The sequence below is a fragment of the Bufo bufo genome, chromosome 4 (assembly GCF_905171765.1).
Source record: "Bufo bufo chromosome 4, aBufBuf1.1, whole genome shotgun sequence".
NCBI classification, from domain to species: domain Eukaryota; kingdom Metazoa; phylum Chordata; class Amphibia; order Anura; family Bufonidae; genus Bufo; species Bufo bufo.
The window spans coordinates 199,343,822-199,364,531 of NC_053392.1; the positions used below are offsets into that span (position 1 = coordinate 199,343,822).

General features: G+C 47.3%; 1 protein-coding gene across 1 annotated transcript in view; it reads left to right on the forward strand.

The window, feature by feature from the left end:
* CLDN11 (claudin 11) overlaps nucleotides 1-17,786 on the forward strand; it is a 68,168-nt gene extending 50,382 nt beyond the window's left edge. Inside the window, exon 3 of the mRNA XM_040428219.1 lies at nucleotides 17,275-17,786. Coding sequence (XP_040284153.1) covers nucleotides 17,275-17,510 — 236 coding nt within the window. The 3' untranslated portion in view covers nucleotides 17,511-17,786. The remainder of the gene's footprint in view (nucleotides 1-17,274) is intronic.
* Nucleotides 17,787-20,710: the final 2,924 nt, after the last annotated feature.

Below are 20,710 nucleotides of genomic sequence, written 5' to 3' on the forward strand. Positions count from 1 at the left end.
TTGATAGCAAAGGTTCTGATAGTTAAGAGATGGGGATCCCCCATATCCCCCATATTTGAGGAGTGGAGAAGGATTATGTCCCAAATAAAGCTGTATGAGGAGATTGACAAACAGATATTTTAGATTCCTACTTTTCCATCATCCTGCTACCTTCTCAACATTCCATCATGCACCCCCATAACTGAGACGCTATGCTCCCCAAAACTATACTGCAGATAAACCCCCTGAAAATACTAGTTACACACAGATAGTTCCCCTTCAATAATTATTGGAACACAATGCTCTAAAAAATACCTGCACCCAGCAAATAGTGCCCCTGACACTAATGGTGTAAACATAACATCCCCCAAAAGAACTGTGCTAAGCTGATACTGTGCCAGGGTGCCCCCACAGTAATAGTGCTCCCCAAAATCCAAAAAATAGTAATAATTCTGTGCCAGAGTGCACTTAGTAGTAATAGTGCCCCTACAGGGCCCCCAACAGTAATTGTGTCCCAGAAGTAATAATGCTCCCATAGTCCCCCTGTTGTAATAAAGCCCACCATAATGCCCCTGGTAGTAATAACCAGAGAACAACCAGCCGCAAGATAAATTAAACAAAATACAATAAGGGATTTCTGTATTGTGAAGGATACGTGGTATGATACGAAGTTCTACACTATCCTCCTAGAAAATATAGGCACGTTAAAGGCGCGGTATAGTTATAGAATATTGTAGTACCTTTACTGAATGCAGCAGTTGGTGCGGTCCTGCTGCGATACTGCAACCACACCAGGTACAGCCTAGCAAGGAGCGCTATTGTAGCAACTTGATACACTTTAAGAGTATACCAGTGTTCAGCGGCTCACCCCACCTTCTCCCCAAGGAACCGGTGCTCACTCCACGGATTCACCCAAATCCGAATCAGAAAATGTAAAGTAAATAAATAGTTGGAGGGCACTCAATTACCTGAAAACATCCAATATAGGGTATCAATAACCTAATTTAATACACATAAAATGCTCACATAAAAGGCTCACATAAAATACATACATAAAACAGTGCTGTTGCACCTCTTGGACCCTAATACAATGTTACAAAAAACACAAATAGCCGCCAATCAAGGCTGTGGACCCGATCCCGATGTGGACAGTCCGAATCCAGCTGCAGTGTTATATCAAGATGTGCGATCCTATTTGGCCGAATATAGGACCGCACTCAATCGCCGTGTGCAGCGTATAAGCGTGGTGCAAATCGCATATGTTGGTACGTCAATACAGCCCCGTGGGGCAAAGTACGTTACCCCTCTTGTGTCACTTGAGGGAAATCCTTGGTCAGCCACTTAGACTCACATCGGCGTCCCGTGTGGTCTCAAGGTCTCGAACGCGGCGTCCCACATGACCTGGTTACGCCCCACGTGATCCACGCGGCTCTTTGGAAGGCTGGTACGTGAGTTAGGTCCTAGAGTCCGGACTATGTGCTTGTATTCGCACAAAAGTTCACTCAGTGGGGGTCCGGAGGGCTGCCTTTCAATATCGGCACCTCAGGACTTCAACGGAAAAAACTTTGCTGTCGTATACCGGACGCGTTTCGGGGATCAAGCCCCTTCCTCAGCGGTAATGCTGAGGAAGGGGCTCCCCATTGATACACTTTAATATTGGTAGTAATAATTCTCTTTATAATGTGTGACAGTAGAAAAACGCCACCTTATAGTGTGCGCCAGTACAAAAAATACCCCGTTGTGTGGCAGTAAAAAAAAAAACTCCTCTTAGTGCCCCCAGTATAGCCAATGTCCCCAGAGTGCCCTAATGTGTTCCAATGACCCGTACTGTGTGCCACTACAAAAAACACTTTTAGTTCCCCCAGTTGAGCTTAGGTGCCCATAGTGCTCCTATAATTTGTGCCAGTATAAAATACTCCTATATAGTGCCCCCATAGTGCTCCTCCCAGATCCCCATAGTGCCTTCCATAGTGTGCCAGTATAAAATGCCCCTATAGACTGCCCCACATAGATGCCCCCATAACGCTCCTCTCCCCCCTTCCCCATAGTGGTACCAAAATGGGTGCCAGTATTAAATGTCCCTATATAATGCTCCCATAGTGTTCTTCTCCCCCATTTTTCATATTGCCCCCCATAATGTGTGCCAGTATATAGGGCCCCAAGTAGTTGCCCCCATAGTATACCTTTCCTCCCACTTGTCCATAGAGCCCCCTATAATGTGTGCCAGTATATAGGGCCCCCAGTAGATGCGCCATAGTGCTCCTTTCCCCCCCAATTCTCCATAGTGTCCCCCATAATGTGTGCCAGTATATAGGGCCTCCAGTAGATGCCCCCATAGTGCTCCTTTCTCACCTCCTTTTCCATAGTGCCCCCATAATGTGTGCCAGTATATAGGGCCCCCAGTAGATGCCCCATAGTGCTCCTTTCCCCCCACTTCTCTATAGTGCCCCCCATAATGTGTGCCAGTGTATAGGGGCCCCCAGTAGAGGCCCCCATAGGGCCCCCCCATAATATGTGCTAGAATATAGTGCCCCCAGTAGATGCCCCCATAGTGCTCACCCCCACTTCTCCATAGTGCCCCCCAAAATGTGTGCCAGTGTATAGGGCCCGCAGTAGATGCCCCAGTGCCCCCCCATAATATGTGCCAGTATATAGGGCCTCCAGTAGATGCCCCCATAGTGCTCCTTCCCCCCTCTTCTTCATAGTGCCCCCCATAATGTGCCAGTATATAGGGCCCCCTACCCCCCTTCTTGCCATACTATACTAAAAATAATGAGAAACAATAAACTCACATACTTACCTCCATGCTGATTCAGGCCTCTTCCGACCTGTGTTCCGTGCTGTACAGCTCACGCGGCGCGATTACGTCATTGCGCCGCCTGCACCGGCCTCTGATAGGTTACAGGCACTAGGCCTGCAGTCTATCAGAGAAACGAGCAAGGGAGATGCCTCTCCCCTGCCCCTCAACACTATTCATCCGTATCGCTGTCCTGAGGACGGCGATACAGATGAATATAGAGATGAGCGCTTCACAATGGAAGCGCTCATCTCCACTCCTGCTGCCGGTCAGAAAGGGCCCCCCTCCCGCACTGGGCCCCTGTGCAGTTGAACGGGCTGGACAGGTGGTATGTCCGCCCCTGCTTATTAAGCATCTGTGGGGCATCCTCAAACAGAAGTGGAGGAGCACAAGGTCTCTAACATCCACCAGCTCCGTGATGTTGTCATGGAGGAGTGGAAGAGGGTTCCAGTGGCAACCTGTGAAGCTTTAGTGAACTCCATGCCCAAGAGAGTTAAGGCAGTGATGGAAAATAATGGTGGCCACACAAAATGCTGACACATTGGGCACAATTTGGCCATTTTCACTTAGGGGTGTAGTCACTTTTGTTGCCAGCGGTTTAGACATTAATGGCTGTGTGTTGGGTTATTTTGAGGGCACACCAAATGTACACTGTGATACAATCTGTAAACTGACTACTTTACATGGTATCAGTGTCATATCTTCAGTGTTGTCCCATTAAAAGATATAATAAAGTACAACTCCTATCATTCATGAATATTCTCCCGTCTGCTAAAATGTTTACGTACAGTATATTGCAGTGCTATATTCTTTATAATGTCGGAAAATATACTCAACTTTCTTTAGTAGGCCAGTTACTGAGTACGCTTGGAAGGTGCCCACCACTTTTATGAGGATGTTATACTCAGAGCACTTACTACTTTCTTCCTTCATACTTCTTGGCAGTTTATAGAACACAAATTCACAAAGTATTTACAGTGCAGAGTAGGAGGCACCTGGGAGATTTATTAAAGGGGTTGTCCGAGTATGTGCTTTTGATGACCTATCCTCAGGATAGTGGGATTCTGACTCCCAGCACCCCCACAGATCAGCTGCTTGAAAAGGTTGTGGCGCTCCAGTGAGTGCCATGGCCTCTTCCAAGGCCAGTGATGTCACATTCATTGGTCTAGGTGGAGCATAGTCTCATTCAAGTTAAAGGGGCTGATCTGCAATACCAAGCACAGCCACTATCCAATGGCTGGTGCTGTGCTTGGTTAGCTGCTAGGAGGCCACAGTGCTCACCTGAGTGCTGCAGCCTCTTCAAACAGCTGATCAACAGGGGTCCTGTGTGTTGGACCCCCACTGATCAGATACTGATGACCTATAAATCCCATTCAAAAGTGGAATTTTTATGCCACAAATCTAGCATAGCAGATTTGATAAATGTCCCCCATAGTGTGTAGTGATATGCCTAATTGACAAAGGGAATGGTAATCTCCAGGTGTCAATGTATTCATACATTTCCAGGAGGAATAACAGAGAAAATATGCTCCAGTATTTTTATTGTATGAAGCATGAAAATATTTTCTAAAACTGACAGAAATACACTGCCAGACAATAACCGCAAAACACTGCATATCATTCACATGCTTCTGTATGTCACCACACCAGTCAGCTCTCTGATTATATTGCTATCTTTACATCTTTATCTTATAACCCATCCATTTTCATTATACCGGAATACAGATCACTCAAGCACAGCAAAGAATGATGGAAAAGCAGAGTTTAGAGTTAGTATAGAGTTCGGAATAATCAGCCCCTATTTCCCCTAAAGCTGGTATTGCTGTGCCTTATGTCTGTGTTCATGACGAGCTATCCGGCTTGGAAAACAGATGAGTAATGTCCAAGGTGAAATGAGGAAAGATTCATCATGAGTCACATCCAGCGCTGATGGAGAACTGATACTGTCTGAATAGGTGAACGCGTCCCTGTTCCCTGTAAATTCACCTTCTGACTCCCGGACGACTGGTTCTCTAGAAAACGTGCTTGGCATTGAATTCACCTAGAGATAAGCAAAACTTGCATCCATTCTCCAAAGTCTAATTCTAAACCTAACAAACCGAGTCCACCATCTTCACATGTAATAAGCTCTGATCTACTCAGTTATCACACACATACAGTATAAGATTAGACCACTTTTAACACACATGAGATTTATCGAAAATTGTTAGGTGCAGGCAGGTCCATTGGACCCTGCAGAACCTGACATTCTTTACAAGGGGGATCATAATTATTATCTAGTGGCACTAAATATATGCATAAATATTGTCCCACATTTACTAATGGGAGTTCATCAGATGTTGTTGGAAATTGCACCAAAATGCGGTGCTTTGGTCCATTTTTGATGCAATTTAGCTCATCTGGTTTTAGAGAAAACCCCTACTCGTCGTTCATCAAGGGGGTGTGGCTTGATAGAAATAGGTGGGGCTCGGTAATCCAACCGGTGGTGGTTATAAATGTAGACAAACGTCTCCTGCCCTGCAACAAATTGGTAAATCTGCCCATTTTGTATCTCCCCCAAAACACTCAAACTTTTAAAGAGGAGCTGTCACCCCTTCTGACATGTCAGTTTTAGCCACAACAATTGAGGATCATCTTTTCATATAATTCTATGTTGCTCCTTTCCTCTATTACTTCTACTAAGGGCTCATGCACACGAGCGTATTTTCTTTCCGTCTCCATTCCGTTTTTTTTGCGGACCGTATGCGGAACCATTCACTTCAATGGGTCTGCAAAAACAACGGAAGGTACGCCGTGTGCATTCTGTTTCCGTATTTCCGTTCCGCAAAAAAGTAGTGCATGTCCTATTATTGTCCGCAAATCACGGCCCGAGGCCCCATTCAAGTCAAGGGGTCAGCAAAAAATACGGATTGCACACGGAACACATCTGTATGTCATCCGTATTTCATCCGTATTTTGCGGATCCATACTGTAGAAATGCTATGCCCAGCCCATATTGCTCATGTGTTTGGTGAATAATAAGTTACTGTTTGCGTTTCCAATCCGCAAAAAACGGATCGCATACGGATATGATTTATGGAATAACGGAATGGAAGAGGACGTAAATCAGAGAAAATAAAACCACAGATATGGAACAACGGATCCGTAAAAAACGGACCACAAAACAACAACGGTCGTGTGCATGAGCCCTAAAAGCAAGGAATAAAACTACAACTGGTTGTTAACAGTTAGGGCTCATGCACACGACCGTATGTAGTTTGCAGTCCGCAAAAAACAGATCCGCAAAAAATACGGATGATTTCCGTGTGCATTCTGTATTTTGCGGAACGGAACAGCTGACCCCTAACTGAACAGTCCTATCCTTGTCCGTAATGCGGACAATAATAGGATATGTTCTATTTCTTTACGAAACGGAAATACAACATACGGAAACAGAATGCACACGGAGTAACTTCCGTTTTTTTTGCGGACCCATTGAAATGAATGGTTCCGTATACGGTCTACAAAAAAAATGGAACGGACACGGAAAGAAAATACATTCTTGTGCATGAGCCCTTAGGCATGTGGCCCTGGACAGTCTGACACTGGCAGCACTGATTGGATAGTGTCAGACTCTGCACCCCCCTCCCCTCCAACTGGTAACACCCAGTTATACCTTTTTTAAAACTTCCAGCATGAATTATAGAAAAACAGCACAGCATGAGTATTATTTCATATGGAATACAGTTATTTCCTAGACGTGTCAGGAGAGTTGATAGGTCCTCATTAATTAGTAATATAATTTATAAACCAAGTTTTAAACTAAACAAGTCGTACCGAATTCTCTAATATCCCCCACTGTAAAGTGATTGACTCAGTGACTACTCTGCTCCCTTGTTAGACAGGAGTGAATACATTCAATATTGGTAATATTAGTAAGTAGAACACCTCCCCCTCTGAGGCTTTAGTATTTCAATAACTCCCTGTTGAAGTCTCTTATGACTGAGCAATTACGGTAATTCACCCGAGATTTATAGACGGCGATTAAATTAAGTATTCACCACTTGAATTGTATGATTTTCCTAAAATATGACGTAAAGTCATGATTTTATGAAAGACACGGAGGCGAGTATTGCTTAACCCTTTCTTTACTGACACACAACAGCAGCAAAGAATCCATAACAAAATCAACCAATGGGCACACAGCCCTGCCCCTTAGTCCCAGTTTAAAGGGACCACCCCTTCAGTCTGTCTTCCTCTTTCTTTGTCTCAACAAGTCCACCAACGGAATAACTGGAACAACCGGAACCAGGAAACTCCAACGAAGCGATCACCACGTCCTCGAACAACTAACTTGGAGGCACGGCGTCAACAGAAACCGTAGAAGACACTCACAGTAGTCCAACAGCAGCGCTGGGGTCAACCTTAAAAGAAAATAAATAATAATAATAGCAAGAACGTCAAAGACGCGTATATCATACATACATCTGGAACACCATATGCGGTAACAAGCACCAATAAATTAACATCAGTCAATCATAAATAAATAACTTGAAACAACAAAATAACATCATAAACATATCACAGAAAAACCCAAGGGAGGGATAAATAATGGGCGGGGCAATACTCGCCTCCGTGTCTTTCATAAAATCATGACTTTACGTCATATTTTAGGAAAATCATACAATTTTATTTCAAGACACGGAGGCTCCTATTGCTAGTTTAAAGTCTGTCTACAATAGAAGCGAACAGATGCAGATCCGGTCGAAAGTAAAATTCCCTAAAGGTGGAGACACGGGACCAATCCGCCAACCTCATGACGTCCTCCAGACGTGCCCCAGACAGAGTTAAAGAAGTTGCAGAAGCACTACGAACGGAATGCGCCGTAAAAATGGAAGTGTCAATCCCAGACAGAGACAAGATCCATTTCACCCAACGTGAGAGAGTTACTGCGGCCACCGGAGCAAATGGCCTACGAAAAGAAATAAACAATTGAGAAGCAGAAGAGGACCGTAAGGACCGAGTCCTAGACTCGTACTCCCTTAGACAAGCGACCGGGCAGAGCGCCGTCGAAGAAGGAAAAACAGGGTAAGATACCGACGTGATATTAGTTTTGGTACGTCGAGAGATGTTAAATGTAACGCCCTCCGGGGTGAAAGACCGGGCGTCATGATCCAAAGCCCGAACATCGGAAACCCTCTTGCAAGAGATAAGGCAAAAAAGGGTGACCAACTTGGCCGAAAGTTGGCGAAGGGATAAGTCCTCATTGGCGTGCCAGGTGGAAAGAAAAGACAAAACGGAGGCCGCGCAAACCGGGAGCCCTTGAGCAACCGGCACACCAAAGGATGACGTCCAGCAGGACAACCATCGAATCCCCTATGTCCGGAGGAAATAGCTGACCGAAACACATTTATAGTACGATAGGCTTTCCCGTCTTCAAAAAGGGAACTGAGAAATTGAATCAACTCACCTACAGCAGCTGTAGAGGGATCCAGGTTCCGAAGGAGGCACCAACCAGCCCAAGATCTCCAAGCTGCCCTATAGGCTCTTCTGGTACCCGGGGCCCACGCACTTTCCAATAGGAAAATAGCCATCTCCGAAAGTCCCTCGGTCTGCCATGACAACCCGACACTCTGCACGCCAGTAGACGAAGGGATCCGTCCGCCACCAGAGGATGAGGATGGTTCAGAGGATCCAGAAGCAGTGACGTCCGGAGAGGAAGTAGAAGGGGAATCTCCACCAGAAGCTCCAAGAGTTGAGGGAACCACGACTGAGTGCCCCAAAAAGGAAGTACTAACACCAGCTCCAAGGCTTGCAGGCGTATCTTGGCCAAAATCCGCGGGATCAGCGAGAACGGTGGAAAAGCATACATCACGCCCTCCGACCATTGTTGAAGAAGGGCATCCACCGCCTCCGCGGCCGGGTCTGGTCTCCAGCTGAAGTATCTGGGAAGTTGGGGGTTCCAGCGTGAAGCAAAGAGGTCGATCGAAAACGGGCCCCAACGAGATTTGATGACAGAAAAAACCTCCACGTCTAACCTCCAGTCGCTGGCATCTGAGATGTAGCGTGAGTTCCAATAGGCCAGTGTGTTGTGTAATCCCGGTAGGTATTCCGCCACCACCGATACGTTGTGGGCCAGGCAATAATCCCAAAAGTCTTTGGCCAGATGTGTCAACATCGATGAACGGGTACCCCCCATGGAATTGATGTAACGGACGGCCGAGATGTTGTCCATCCGAAGGCGAATACATGCCCTGGCCCTCCCGCAGGTGAAGCTGCGAATGGCAAAGGAACCCTCCAGATGTTCCAGGGCATTGATGTGTAAGTGAGACTCCCCCGTGGCCCAAGGGCCTCCCGTGGAGACCCCCTCGCAATGGGCGCCCCAACCGTGAAGGCTGGCGTCCGATTCTATAACTACATCTGGGTGCGGGCCAAACAGAGCCCTGCCATTCCAGGCAGAGAGATTGGCAATCCACCATTCCAATTCGTCCCTCGATTCCGGATCCAAAGAGATCAGATCCGCATAAGAAGCACCGGCCTGCAGGTGCGCTATTTTGAGACGCTGGAGGGCCCGATAATGAAGGGGAGCCGGAAAGATGGCCTGAATGGACGATGATAAGAGACCTATCACCCTGGCTAAATGACGTAGGGAAACCTGCTGAAGAGACAGGGTGCGACGTAACTCCTTGCGGATCGACCGTACCTTCGAAGGAGGAAGACTCAGAGTCAAAGAGAGGGAGTCCACTTGGAAACCGAGAAACTCCATGGACTGAGCAGGAACCAGACAAGACTTCTCCCGGTTGATTATGAAACCCAGGGCGGATAGAAGGTGTATCGACAACTGAAGGTGGGACAGGAGAGAGGTCCGGTCCGCAGCCATAATCAGAATGTCGTCCAGATATATTATGAGTCTCACCCCCCGACAGCGGAGCCACGCCACAACCGGACGCAACAGTTTGGTGAAGCACCAGGGGGCGGACGAAAGTCCGAAGGGGAGACATGTGAAGCGCCATATCGACCCCTGCCAATGGAAACGAAGAAGGTCCCTGGAGGGGAGCGCTATTGGAACCGTCAAGTAAGCATCCTTGAGGTCTAACTTGGCCATCCAGTCTCCGGGCAAGAGCATGTCCCTCAGGAGGTGGATGCCCTCCATTTTGAAATGCCTGTATCTGACGAATGCATTTAGGGCCTTGAGATTGATGACGGGACGGAATTGGCCTCCTTTCTTTTCCACCAGGAAAATACTGCTGATCACCCCGTCGCGATCGAGAGGGGCCGGTTCCACCGCCCCCTTGAGATAAAGGGCTTGTAATCCACGTCCACAAGGTTGCGGGAAACCTGAGAACGGTACTTTAAAGGAAGTGGGGCTGGAACCACGGGGGGAGTGACCAGTTCTATGTGGAAGCCCTGAACCGTGGACAGCACCCAAGGGTCGTTGGTAATGAACGCCCAAACATGCATAAAATGTTGGAGTCTGCCCCCTACATAACATTCCGAAAAAGGGAGAAGAGGAGGTAGACTTACCAAATGGGCGTCTGAGGTTTGGATTTCCTCTGTAAGGTCTTCCCCGTCAATGAGCACCGCGGGAAGGGAAGAAGGACGGTTGGTGTCTATGGTCCTGGATAGGCGGGCGGTAGGAGGTGAAGGAGCCTCGACCCGAACCTCGGGTCTGGAAGGAGGAACGGCCGGACAGACGGCCCCTAGTACTGCCGGCCCTTGTGGAAACCCTACCACTAAATACTCTACGCATTGATGTTTGGGCTTTATCAAGGGCGGTAAAGGTCCCCACGAACTTCCCCAGTTCCTTAATGAAGGGATCCCCAAAGAGGAAACCTTGGGCCTCTTTACCTGATTCTGATAGAGCCATATTAGTCACCTTCGGCTCGATTTTTAAGAGAATGGCCTTGCGCCTCTCAATACTTAGGGAGGTGTTTGCATTTCCTGACATGCAAATGGCTCTTTGGGCCCAACCACGGAGTTCCTCCGGGTCGACCAGCTGACCTTCCGACATGGCGGACTCTGCCAAATCAAAGATTTTTGTCAGGGGCCCCATAATATCCAATAGCTTGTCCTGACAAGCTTTGAGAGCCGAGTCTAGGCCTCTCTTGGGGCTAAATCCTGTTTTCGACAGGAATTGGACCATCTTTGGGTCTACAATCGGGGTTTCGCATACCTTATTAGGTATCGCCGGTCGGGGGCATTCAGCCCGGAGTTTGTTCCGTGCCTCTTTGCTAAGCGGCTTGCGGACCATAGATTCCAGATAACTGGTCACGTGAGGTGACGGAAGCCATTCTGCGGACCTGGGGTGATATAGGGAGTCCGGGTCAAATAGCGGAACACCCGCCGGATCCAAAAGGGAAACGGAATGACCAGGGTCCGCCGGGTCGACCTCTACCAGTCGCCGGGGAAAAGGCGAAAAGGAAACAGAGGTCCCTTGGACAGGTGACCCATCAATGTCTAGATCCTCGGAATCATTATAAGATTCTATCAAAGCCTCCTCCTCAGATTCTGCATTAGAATCGGACTCTAGCTCGGGTTGGGACCGGGCTGACTTCCAGTGCCGTGCTCTTTCTGCCTGGCGCGGACAGGCTCTTTTGCGCGGCCGAGGCGCGCTGTCATTGGATGAAGGCCATCAGTCATATCAGTTCTGGAGGCATCAGGGGCTGGCATGGCCACGGGGGCATGGGACACCGTAGCTGATGTATTAGCAATAAGCACCTGTGAGATTGAGTGCGTCAAAACTGACGACATGGATCCCATGGCCGAAACAATGGCTTCAGAAATGGACCTCTGTAGGGACAGGGCCTGATTATCAGCGGTTAAAGGGGCAGTGCCACCAGTAGAAGGTATAACCCCCATATTCTGAGGTGGTAGGGGGGAGCCACTATGAGAGGGAGTCCCTAGGGCTGAGGTAGGTGCCTTTTGGGAGGACGTGGCCGGGTATGGTACTCACAGGGTTGTGGCGAAACCGACCTCGCCACTGGGTTTTGGAGAGGACTGGCTGCTGGCCTCTTGCCCCAGGATTATGGGCCATATACTAACTTTTAAACCCCTGAACCGATTCAAGTGAATTTTGGATAGGTTTGTTCCCACGTTATACTGTTTGAATTAATGTAAGTTATATGTATGGCCAATGTAAACTCACAAAGTTGTAACAATCTATAATAATTGTAACTTGTCAGCTTGGGAGGAAAATGCTGGGTGTGTTTCTATTGTGCCATTGTCCCATTGTGTGTTTAAATGGTGATGTCTGTCCTGTTGTATCTACATGTGTATTGGCGATCTCCCTTTGTTCTGAGAGATAATTGGATTGCTCCTCAGGTTGTCTCCAGACAGAGGGGAGGAGACCATGATGCATTGTGGGGATATGTTTACCTATGTCCCAGTCTTCATTCTGGTCCTCTGGGGGCGTGAACGATTGGTTGCTGTAGTTACATTGTATGTGTTGTTAATTACTGATTGGTTGTATTTCAAACCCCTGTGGGCAGTACTATGTTTTTGGTTTGTGAATAAAAGAGGCTGTACGTGAAGTACAGTCAGTTCCTGTTTCACCTTCAACATAGAGCCTCGTCTCATGTGTGTGGGGATTGCTATACGTGTATACTCCCCTGGCTATAACTACTAGCTCTTTTAAGGGCTGTTCCTGATCTCTGGTTTTAGGAGAGGTCCACCCACTGGAGCCTGGAGCCTTGTCGTAGGTCCAGGGTGGGTAGGAGACGGTGAGACCTCAACCAAGCTTCGGCAGTTCGTGTGGTCTGCAGTGCGTACGGTGTCAAGTGGAGTGCTTGGAGTCCTCGGAAAGCACTAGGAGCATTCATTCAACGGAGGTACCCGGTCGGGGTGCCAGGTGATCCGTTACATTGGTGGCAAGCAGTGGGATGGCGTCCTAGTGTGAGAAGAAGCAGCTCGGAGACACCGTTCGTGGATTTACTAAATTGAGGGTAACGCTAGTATCCGTACAGCGCCCCTGGCTACAGCAGGATGGAATCGGCTAGTCTTCAAACAGCGTTCCACTACAAGGATGAGGATGACCCGGACTGGAGGGATGCAGTCCGGAAAGGCGTCTGGTATGATGCCCTGGAAAATGCCCAGCGGCGGCGGGGCGAGTGTCTCCCCAGTGAGGAACAGCAGTTGCGGATGCGAGTGGCCCTGCGAATGCCCCTTCTGGGAGAGAAGCCCCTGAATGAGTGGGTGACAGAACTGGAGAGCCTGGTATGGAAGGAGCTTTGGCTAGATGACGCCTACCAGGCACTCTGGTGGTATGTGATTCGGCACTCCCCCTGGATGGCTGAGCACGACAGACCCGAGGGTGAGAATTCTGATGGCCCTGGCCTGTTGTTTGAGGCCTTCGCAGAACCGGAGTTCGGAGATGCTGGAGCGTCCCGGTTCTGGGATATCTATGACTACAGGGAGGCTATGCATGATTGGGCTACAGCGAGAGAGGTGAGACAAGACCTGGCATCTCTAGTGACAAAGGAGTGGGAGCTGGAGCAGGACTACCAATACTTCTTCAGCTCAATTCGGTCCCAATATACACTGCCAGAGAGCTGGGTGGCAGTCCCAGACCTACAACCCTACAGCTGGGAAGACCCGACTGAAGTATCCCCTGCTTCAGTACCAGCTACAGAGGTAGAAGTCCTCATAAACTGGTCCTGTGAGGAACCACAACAGGCAGGGGGAGACGGGACCGAGGTCTCTCCACCGGGATGCTGGGCAGCTGGCCCAGACCCTCAACAGCAGCCGGAGTTGCCAGGTGTGGACGCAGGTGGTCCTTACTCGCAAATGTTGAGGGACCTCACAGACTGGTCCTGGGAGGACCCACAGATGGCAGGTGGAGATGGGACCGAGGTCTCTCTACCAGTCCTACAGAGATGCTGGACGGTCGGTCCAGATCTCCAGCCATCTCCGCAGGCATACCAGGAGGAGGAGGGGGACAGCACCCCTAACTCCGATGGTGCAGATGGGACCGCGGTCTCTGCACCAGGCCTACCGGGATGCTGGACGGCCGGTTCAGATCCCCCACCAACCCTGCAGGAATGCCAGGAGGAGGAGGTAAGCGATTCCTCCTCTCCACAGCTGATCTGCAACAAGGTCCTGGGGATAGGATTCCCTGACCACATCCCAGTGGAAGAGCTGGCATCTGGGCAGAGCGCAGTCGGCCTCTGCCCTCCCCTATCCTCTTCTCCAGAGGCTGACTTTCCACAGGCTACCCCAGTGGAAGCGCTGGCATCTGGGCAGAGCGCAGTCGGCCTCTGCCCTCCCCTATCCTCTTCTCCAGAGCCGGACTTCCCACAGGCTACCCCAGCGGAAGCGCTGGCATCTGGGCAGAGCGCAGTCGGCCTCTGCCCTCCTCTATCCTCTTCTCCAGAGCCGGACTTCCCACAGGCTACCCCAGCGGAAGAGCTGGCATCTGGGCAGAGCGCAGTCGGCCTCTGCCCACCAAGTACCTACAGTTCCAAGCTGGAGAACCACAAGGAAGCGAGGAGTAGCAGATGCCCACTCAACAGCTGGGGACATACAGAACAGAGCCAGGCCCCAAGATTCAACAGGTCCAGTATTGGGTTGTGGTTGGACTGCCAGACTAACTCAGGTACTGACCGTGAGGTCAGGTATCTGGTTAGTCTTCCCTGGGAGGGGGAGATGTGTGGCGAAACCGACCTCGCCACTGGGTTTTGGAGAGGACTGGCTGCTGGCCTCTTGCCCCAGGATTATGGGCCATATACTAACTTTTAAACCCCTGAACCGATTCAAGTGAATTTTGGATAGGTTTGTTCCCACGTTATACTGTTTGAATTAATGTAAGTTATATGTATGGCCAATGTAAACTCACAAAGTTGTAACAATCTATAATAATTGTAACTTGTCAGCTTGGGAGGAAAATGCTGGGTGTGTTTCTATTGTGCCATTGTCCCATTGTGTGTTTAAATGGTGATGTCTGTCCTGTTGTATCTACATGTGTATTGGCGATCTCCCTTTGTTCTGAGAGATAATTGGATTGCTCCTCAGGTTGTCTCCAGACAGAGGGGAGGAGACCATGATGCATTGTGGGGATATGTTTACCTATGTCCCAGTCTTCATTCTGGTCCTCTGGGGGCGTGAACGATTGGTTGCTGTAGTTACATTGTATGTGTTGTTAATTACTGATTGGTTGTATTTCAAACCCCTGTGGGCAGTACTATGTTTTTGGTTTGTGAATAAAAGAGGCTGTACGTGAAGTACAGTCAGTTCCTGTTTCACCTTCAACATAGAGCCTCGTCTCATGTGTGTGGGGATTGCTATACGTGTATACTCCCCTGGCTATAACTACTAGCTCTTTTAAGGGCTGTTCCTGATCTCTGGTTTTAGGAGAGGTCCACCCACTGGAGCCTGGAGCCTTGTCGTAGGTCCAGGGTGGGTAGGAGACGGTGAGACCTCAACCAAGCTTCGGCAGTTCGTGTGGTCTGCAGTGCGTACGGTGTCAAGTGGAGTGCTTGGAGTCCTCGGAAAGCACTAGGAGCATTCATTCAACGGAGGTACCCGGTCGGGGTGCCAGGTGATCCGTTACAAGGGTTAATAACCTAGATGGCAGGACAGCACAAAGCTCACTCAGCAAGGTTATGTCACAGAAACAATTGATCCCAGAACTAGAAGCTAACTAACTAAGCAGAGTAAGTCACCCTGCACAGAGGAGCCGCCGTTCCGTGTCGCTGCAGGAGAGAACGCCCACCGAATGAAAGCAGCGGTGCGGCTCATCTAGGCTGGCGTCCGAAAACTCGCGAGATCTCGGCGCACAGGAGGAGCGGCGGGAAACAGCTGCCGGCGGGAAAAAAGCTGCCGGAGTAAAGAGAGAGACTGCCCGAGATCCCGCAACAATAATCGCGAGATCTCGGGCACCCCAAGCCAGCGGCAAGAAGGTAAGTGTACCGCCAGTAAACAGAGACGGATAGGAAAAACTACTTACTAGAAGCGGCGCACAAAGGGGGGAATGAGGGGAAAAAAGGACCAGAGAGTTGTCCCAGATAACTGGGAAATAGTACAGAGAAAAACGGGTAATGCGCATTAGCTATAATCCGACCTCAAACCCCTGGAACAAAAACCAACAATATATAAATATACAGGTCACAATACCACCAGCTCCTGCAAGGAGGAGGGTGGAATACTTAACTTGTGTGCAGCAGCAAAGAAAGAGGAAGACAGACTGAAGGGGTGGTCCCTTTATACTGGGACTAAGGGGCAGGGCTGTGTGCCCATTGGTTGATTTTGTTATGGATTCTTTGCTGCTGTTGTGTGTCAGTAAAGAAAGGGTTAAGCAATAGGAGCCTCCGTGCCTTGAAATAAAATTACAGTTTTCCTTCTTCAGATGAAAGTCCGTCGTCCAGTTTGATCCCAGTCTCTCTTGCCTGAAATAAAGAGTATAGACAACCTCTTTTTACCCCTTACACAAACCAACGCTATGAAAGTTTTATTAGGCGTACTTGATCTGAAAATAATCTTCACCATATTCAAGATTTCATATATGTATGGGAAATCCCTGTTTATATGCAGTTCTGCACATCTGTAAATTGACCTTTAATGTACTACATGAGTCACCAATCCTCTAAATGATGGGATGTTGGTGTCAGCAGCTGTAGGAACACGGATAACTGACCTTTAATTGAAGCGCTGAAGTGAAAGAGGATGGATTTCACAAGCTGTGGATGTATTTATTTCTGCTTCAATCTGCTACAATTTGCTCATCAGTCTGTCTGATAAACCAGGCACATTGCCTTGTAGGATTAGCTGAATGTAGTGATACCTATCACTTAGTGATCTGTTGCAGTTAAGTGCACTGAGGGCGGGCCCAAGCCACTCTGCTTCTTCTCCCCCTGACAGCCCTAGATTGACAGGGCTAGGCGAGATGTCTATGCAGGAACCCAATCAAGAAGGCAGAGAAAGAATAAGTGAAAGATATTGTTACATTCAGCTGAGCTAGTCCTACAAGACATTGTGCCAGGTTTATCGGTGAATTTCATGGTGATGAGTGCCCTTTAAATATTTATATATACAGTGCTGTGCAAAAGAACCAAGACTTCAGCATCATTGAATTCGTTTAGGATTCCTTTCAGTGGAGAGGATGAACCTTGAAGGTGTAAGTTTTTCGTAAAAAAAGGAAACTGTGAAAAATACAAAGGGTATTACAAGTTACAGGATATGGGATACCTTTAAGATCAGTGTGGGTCCTACCACTGGGACCGCCACTGATCACAAGAACAGGGACCCTGTACTCTGCTTTCTCCGGAACTACAATAGAAATGAATGGAGCAGCGACCGGCCGCTCTGGTGATTTCAGGAAATCTGCAGGGGGTATGGAGCGCCCGTTCTCATGATTGGTGGGGGTCCAAGCAGTAGGATGGATAGGGGATAACTTGTACCAACCGGAATACCCCTTTAAGGCTGTTTTAAACTTTAAAAGCCTAGTCTATGCATTTTCTAAAGTAGTCTGTGAAGACTCTCAGTTCATTATCATCCTCCTAACTTTCTTCTCCTTTTCTTTTCCATAGCGCTGAGTTCCATCATGGCCACTATCTGGTTCCCTGTGTCCACACACAAAGAGACGACCATTGTGACTTTCGGCTACTCCTTGTACGCAGGATGGATTGGGGCAGCGTTCTGCTTGTTTGGAGGAATAGTTATTGTTTGCTGTTCAGGAGAATCTCAAGCATTCATGGAGAACCGATTTTATTATTCATCTCAGGGGTCTGGTTCACCGACCCATGCTAAAAGTGCCAATGTGTAAGGAGTAAATGATCAGAAAACGCTGACTATATACAGCATTCCTGGACTTTAATAACTTATGTGCCTTTTGAGTTCTGTCTATGTATGCTGTCCTACGATATAAGTGCCATGTACATATGGACAAATGTGGAGTACTGTTTTCTTACAGGTCTTCAAAGTATTCTTGTATTCCTTATGTGAATTTTATTGGTGCTCAGGAAAGGATACTTAGAACAGAAAACATCATGATTTTGTAGCATTTTTACCATTATAAGTAAGTAATATCCCTTTGATTAAAACATTTTAACACGTCATTTTAAATTATAGTTGTCAATTTCTTTTTTTGTTACACAAACTCCTCTCAACAGAAAGTATTTATATAACGTTATACATTTTTTTTAAAGTCATTATTTTAAAATAGGTGGTAGAGACATGAACACTTGTACTTTGACTTAAAGGGGTTGTCCGGGTTCAGAGCTGAACCCGGACATACCCTTATTTTCACCCTGGCAGCCCCCCTGAGCCTAGCATCGGAGCATCTCATGCTCCGATGCGCTCCCTTGCCCTGCGCTAGATCGCGCAGGGCACAGGCTCTTTTGTTTACAATAACACACTGCCGGGCGGTAACTTCCGCCCGGCAGTGTGTTCGGTGACGTCACCGACTCTGAGGGGCGGGCTTTAGCTCTGCCCTAGCCGTTTTACTGGCTAGGGCAGAGCTAAATCCCGCCCATCAGTGCCGGTGACGTCACCGGGGTTCCTGTCAGCCCCATGGAGAGCCCCGGTATGTCACCGGAACTCCTAAAAATGCCTTTGCCCTGTGCAATTTAGCGCAGGGCAAAGGAGAGCATCGGAGCATGAACTGCTCCGATGCTCATGTCAGGGGGGCTGCCTGGGTGAAAATGGAGGGATGTCCGGGTTCAGCTCTGAACCCGGACAACACCTTTAAGTAGTGCAATCCGTAGGCAGCATGTTATAGAGTGATAGGAGCTGAGCAGATTGATATATAGTGGGAAAAGATTCAGTAAATCCTGTAATTTATACGTATGTACATCTCTGCTCTCCATGAGCTCAATAGCTAAGTGGGCCATCTTATCAGCTATCTCGCTATACACACTTACACAGAGAATGCTATCGATCACGGAGAAGACAGATCCTATGTATAACTGAAGTCAGAAAGAGCAGAGATTGAAATGTGTAAATTTTGCTGAATATTTTCACTATATATGAATCTTCTCAGCTCCTCCTGCTCTATGATATACTGTCTGCAGATTACACTGCATTTTGAGGTGACAGGTTCTCTTTAACTGTAAAGATTAATCTGTGATGGGACTCTCCACCCATAAACTACAGAAGTCATGGTTTCCATGTCTTGCACTTATGTTAGAGATTTTGAGGACTGCTCCTTGTAAACTTGCACATGATTGTTTACATTCTCAGCAGTATCGCTTGTCCATTCAGAGAAGCCCCTGGAAGAGATTGTTCCTGTCTTTTTTGTCTGTATTTAGTTTACTGAGTAGCCCTGTTCAGCAGTGGATTGAATTTGTTAAAAATAAGCCACCTTGAGCAACAATGGGCTTTCCACACTGCTGCAACCCGAGAAGACCACTCCACTCCTAAGTGTACCCAGACCAGAGCGGCACATGCACAGTTCGCTCTGTGCTGTTAAAGTAGCAGCAGCAGGTCCTCTGTGCTTGCACCACTACTCGGAGAAACAGTGCAGGTGTGAGATTGACAGGGCCTGTCGAGAAGTCTGACCATATCAATCAAGGGGGAGGAGGGGAGTCAGTTGAACAGTGTGGCCAGCCACTTGCTGCTCGAGGAGGCGGATTTTTGAGCAAATTCAATTTGTACAAATCCATTCACTCATGAATACTATTGAGTGTGTAAAAATGTCTTTAAGTAACAATCCCTAAAATATTATCTTAGAAGCAGTTTTGAAAGTATATTATGCCACCCACTAGGACAGTATTTGCATACGACAGCAGTACAGTGGCATTATAGTATACGTAATTCACAAAAAACAATATAGACGAATTTCATGTAAAGCTAGCAGAACACTTGTTTTAAGGACTAAAAAGGAAATTTCTCTCTCTCTCTCTCTCTGGGATAAGTGTTCTCATCTTCTCATCTTTTAGGGAATGTATCATCAGAAAATGGCATATTATTCAAATCAGGTTTTTATTCAAAATATTTTTTTGAAATTTTTGTTTTCATTTTCTGTGTCACCATATATATTTAAACAATATCTAAAACCATGCAGTTTTCGCGATGGCCACTAGGCCTAATTATATGTTGAGACTTCCTGTTCTGTTCATATTCCATCTTATATCTGCTCCCTCTTGACCGCGGCACATGCCTAGAAAACATAGAGGTCGCAGTTCAAGGAAGCCCCCTCCTGTCCATTGTGCCTATAGGCCATGTGGCTTCTCTCAAAGAACAGGAGGTCTTGACATATTTCAGGCCTAGTGGCCAGTGGGAAAACTGCAGGATTTTAGGATTATTTTTAACTATAGATAGGGAGATGGAACCTTTAAAAAAAAAAATCACCAAAATTGTTAAAAATATTTAACATAAAAACTTGATTTGATCAATAGGTCATTTTCTAATGACACATTCTCTTTAGGCAAAAAAACTTTTAACATAAGATTTTACATAATATTCATCATTCCTACATGTAAACAGAATAACAAAGATGGATTTAGTGAAAGGTTTGGATGTTTGCTGCTCTTTGTCTCACTTAAACAATGCTTTGTGATCTCCAGTGGGAATGAGATAAAGACTATTCAGTATGTGTGTATGAGACCCAAGATATAAATGGTACCAGGCCCTGTGGCTGAACAAAAAACAAAGGATTTTATTCTCCGATAGATCATCTACTACACTATACTCATTCACTCAAGTGTTGAGCATAAGATGCCATCTTCACTGGCTCCGTAGAACTGTGCAGTCTTTTTTGGTAGGTATAAAATATATGTAAATTTATATAACATATATTTATTACATTCTCATTGTTGCTCCATAGTGCGTACTTTACTGCATCTTGTGCATACGTGTTACTGCTACAAAATGCATTTTAAGAACTTTCTATGGGACCACATTTGTGTTTGGTAAATCTGGTAGTGTCTTCCAGCAAAGGAGCAATCTACCAGACTTACTGTATCTAGCATACCCAGATACTTTTGGGGGCGTGCCAGATCCCCATTCACTATAATAGGATCCTTT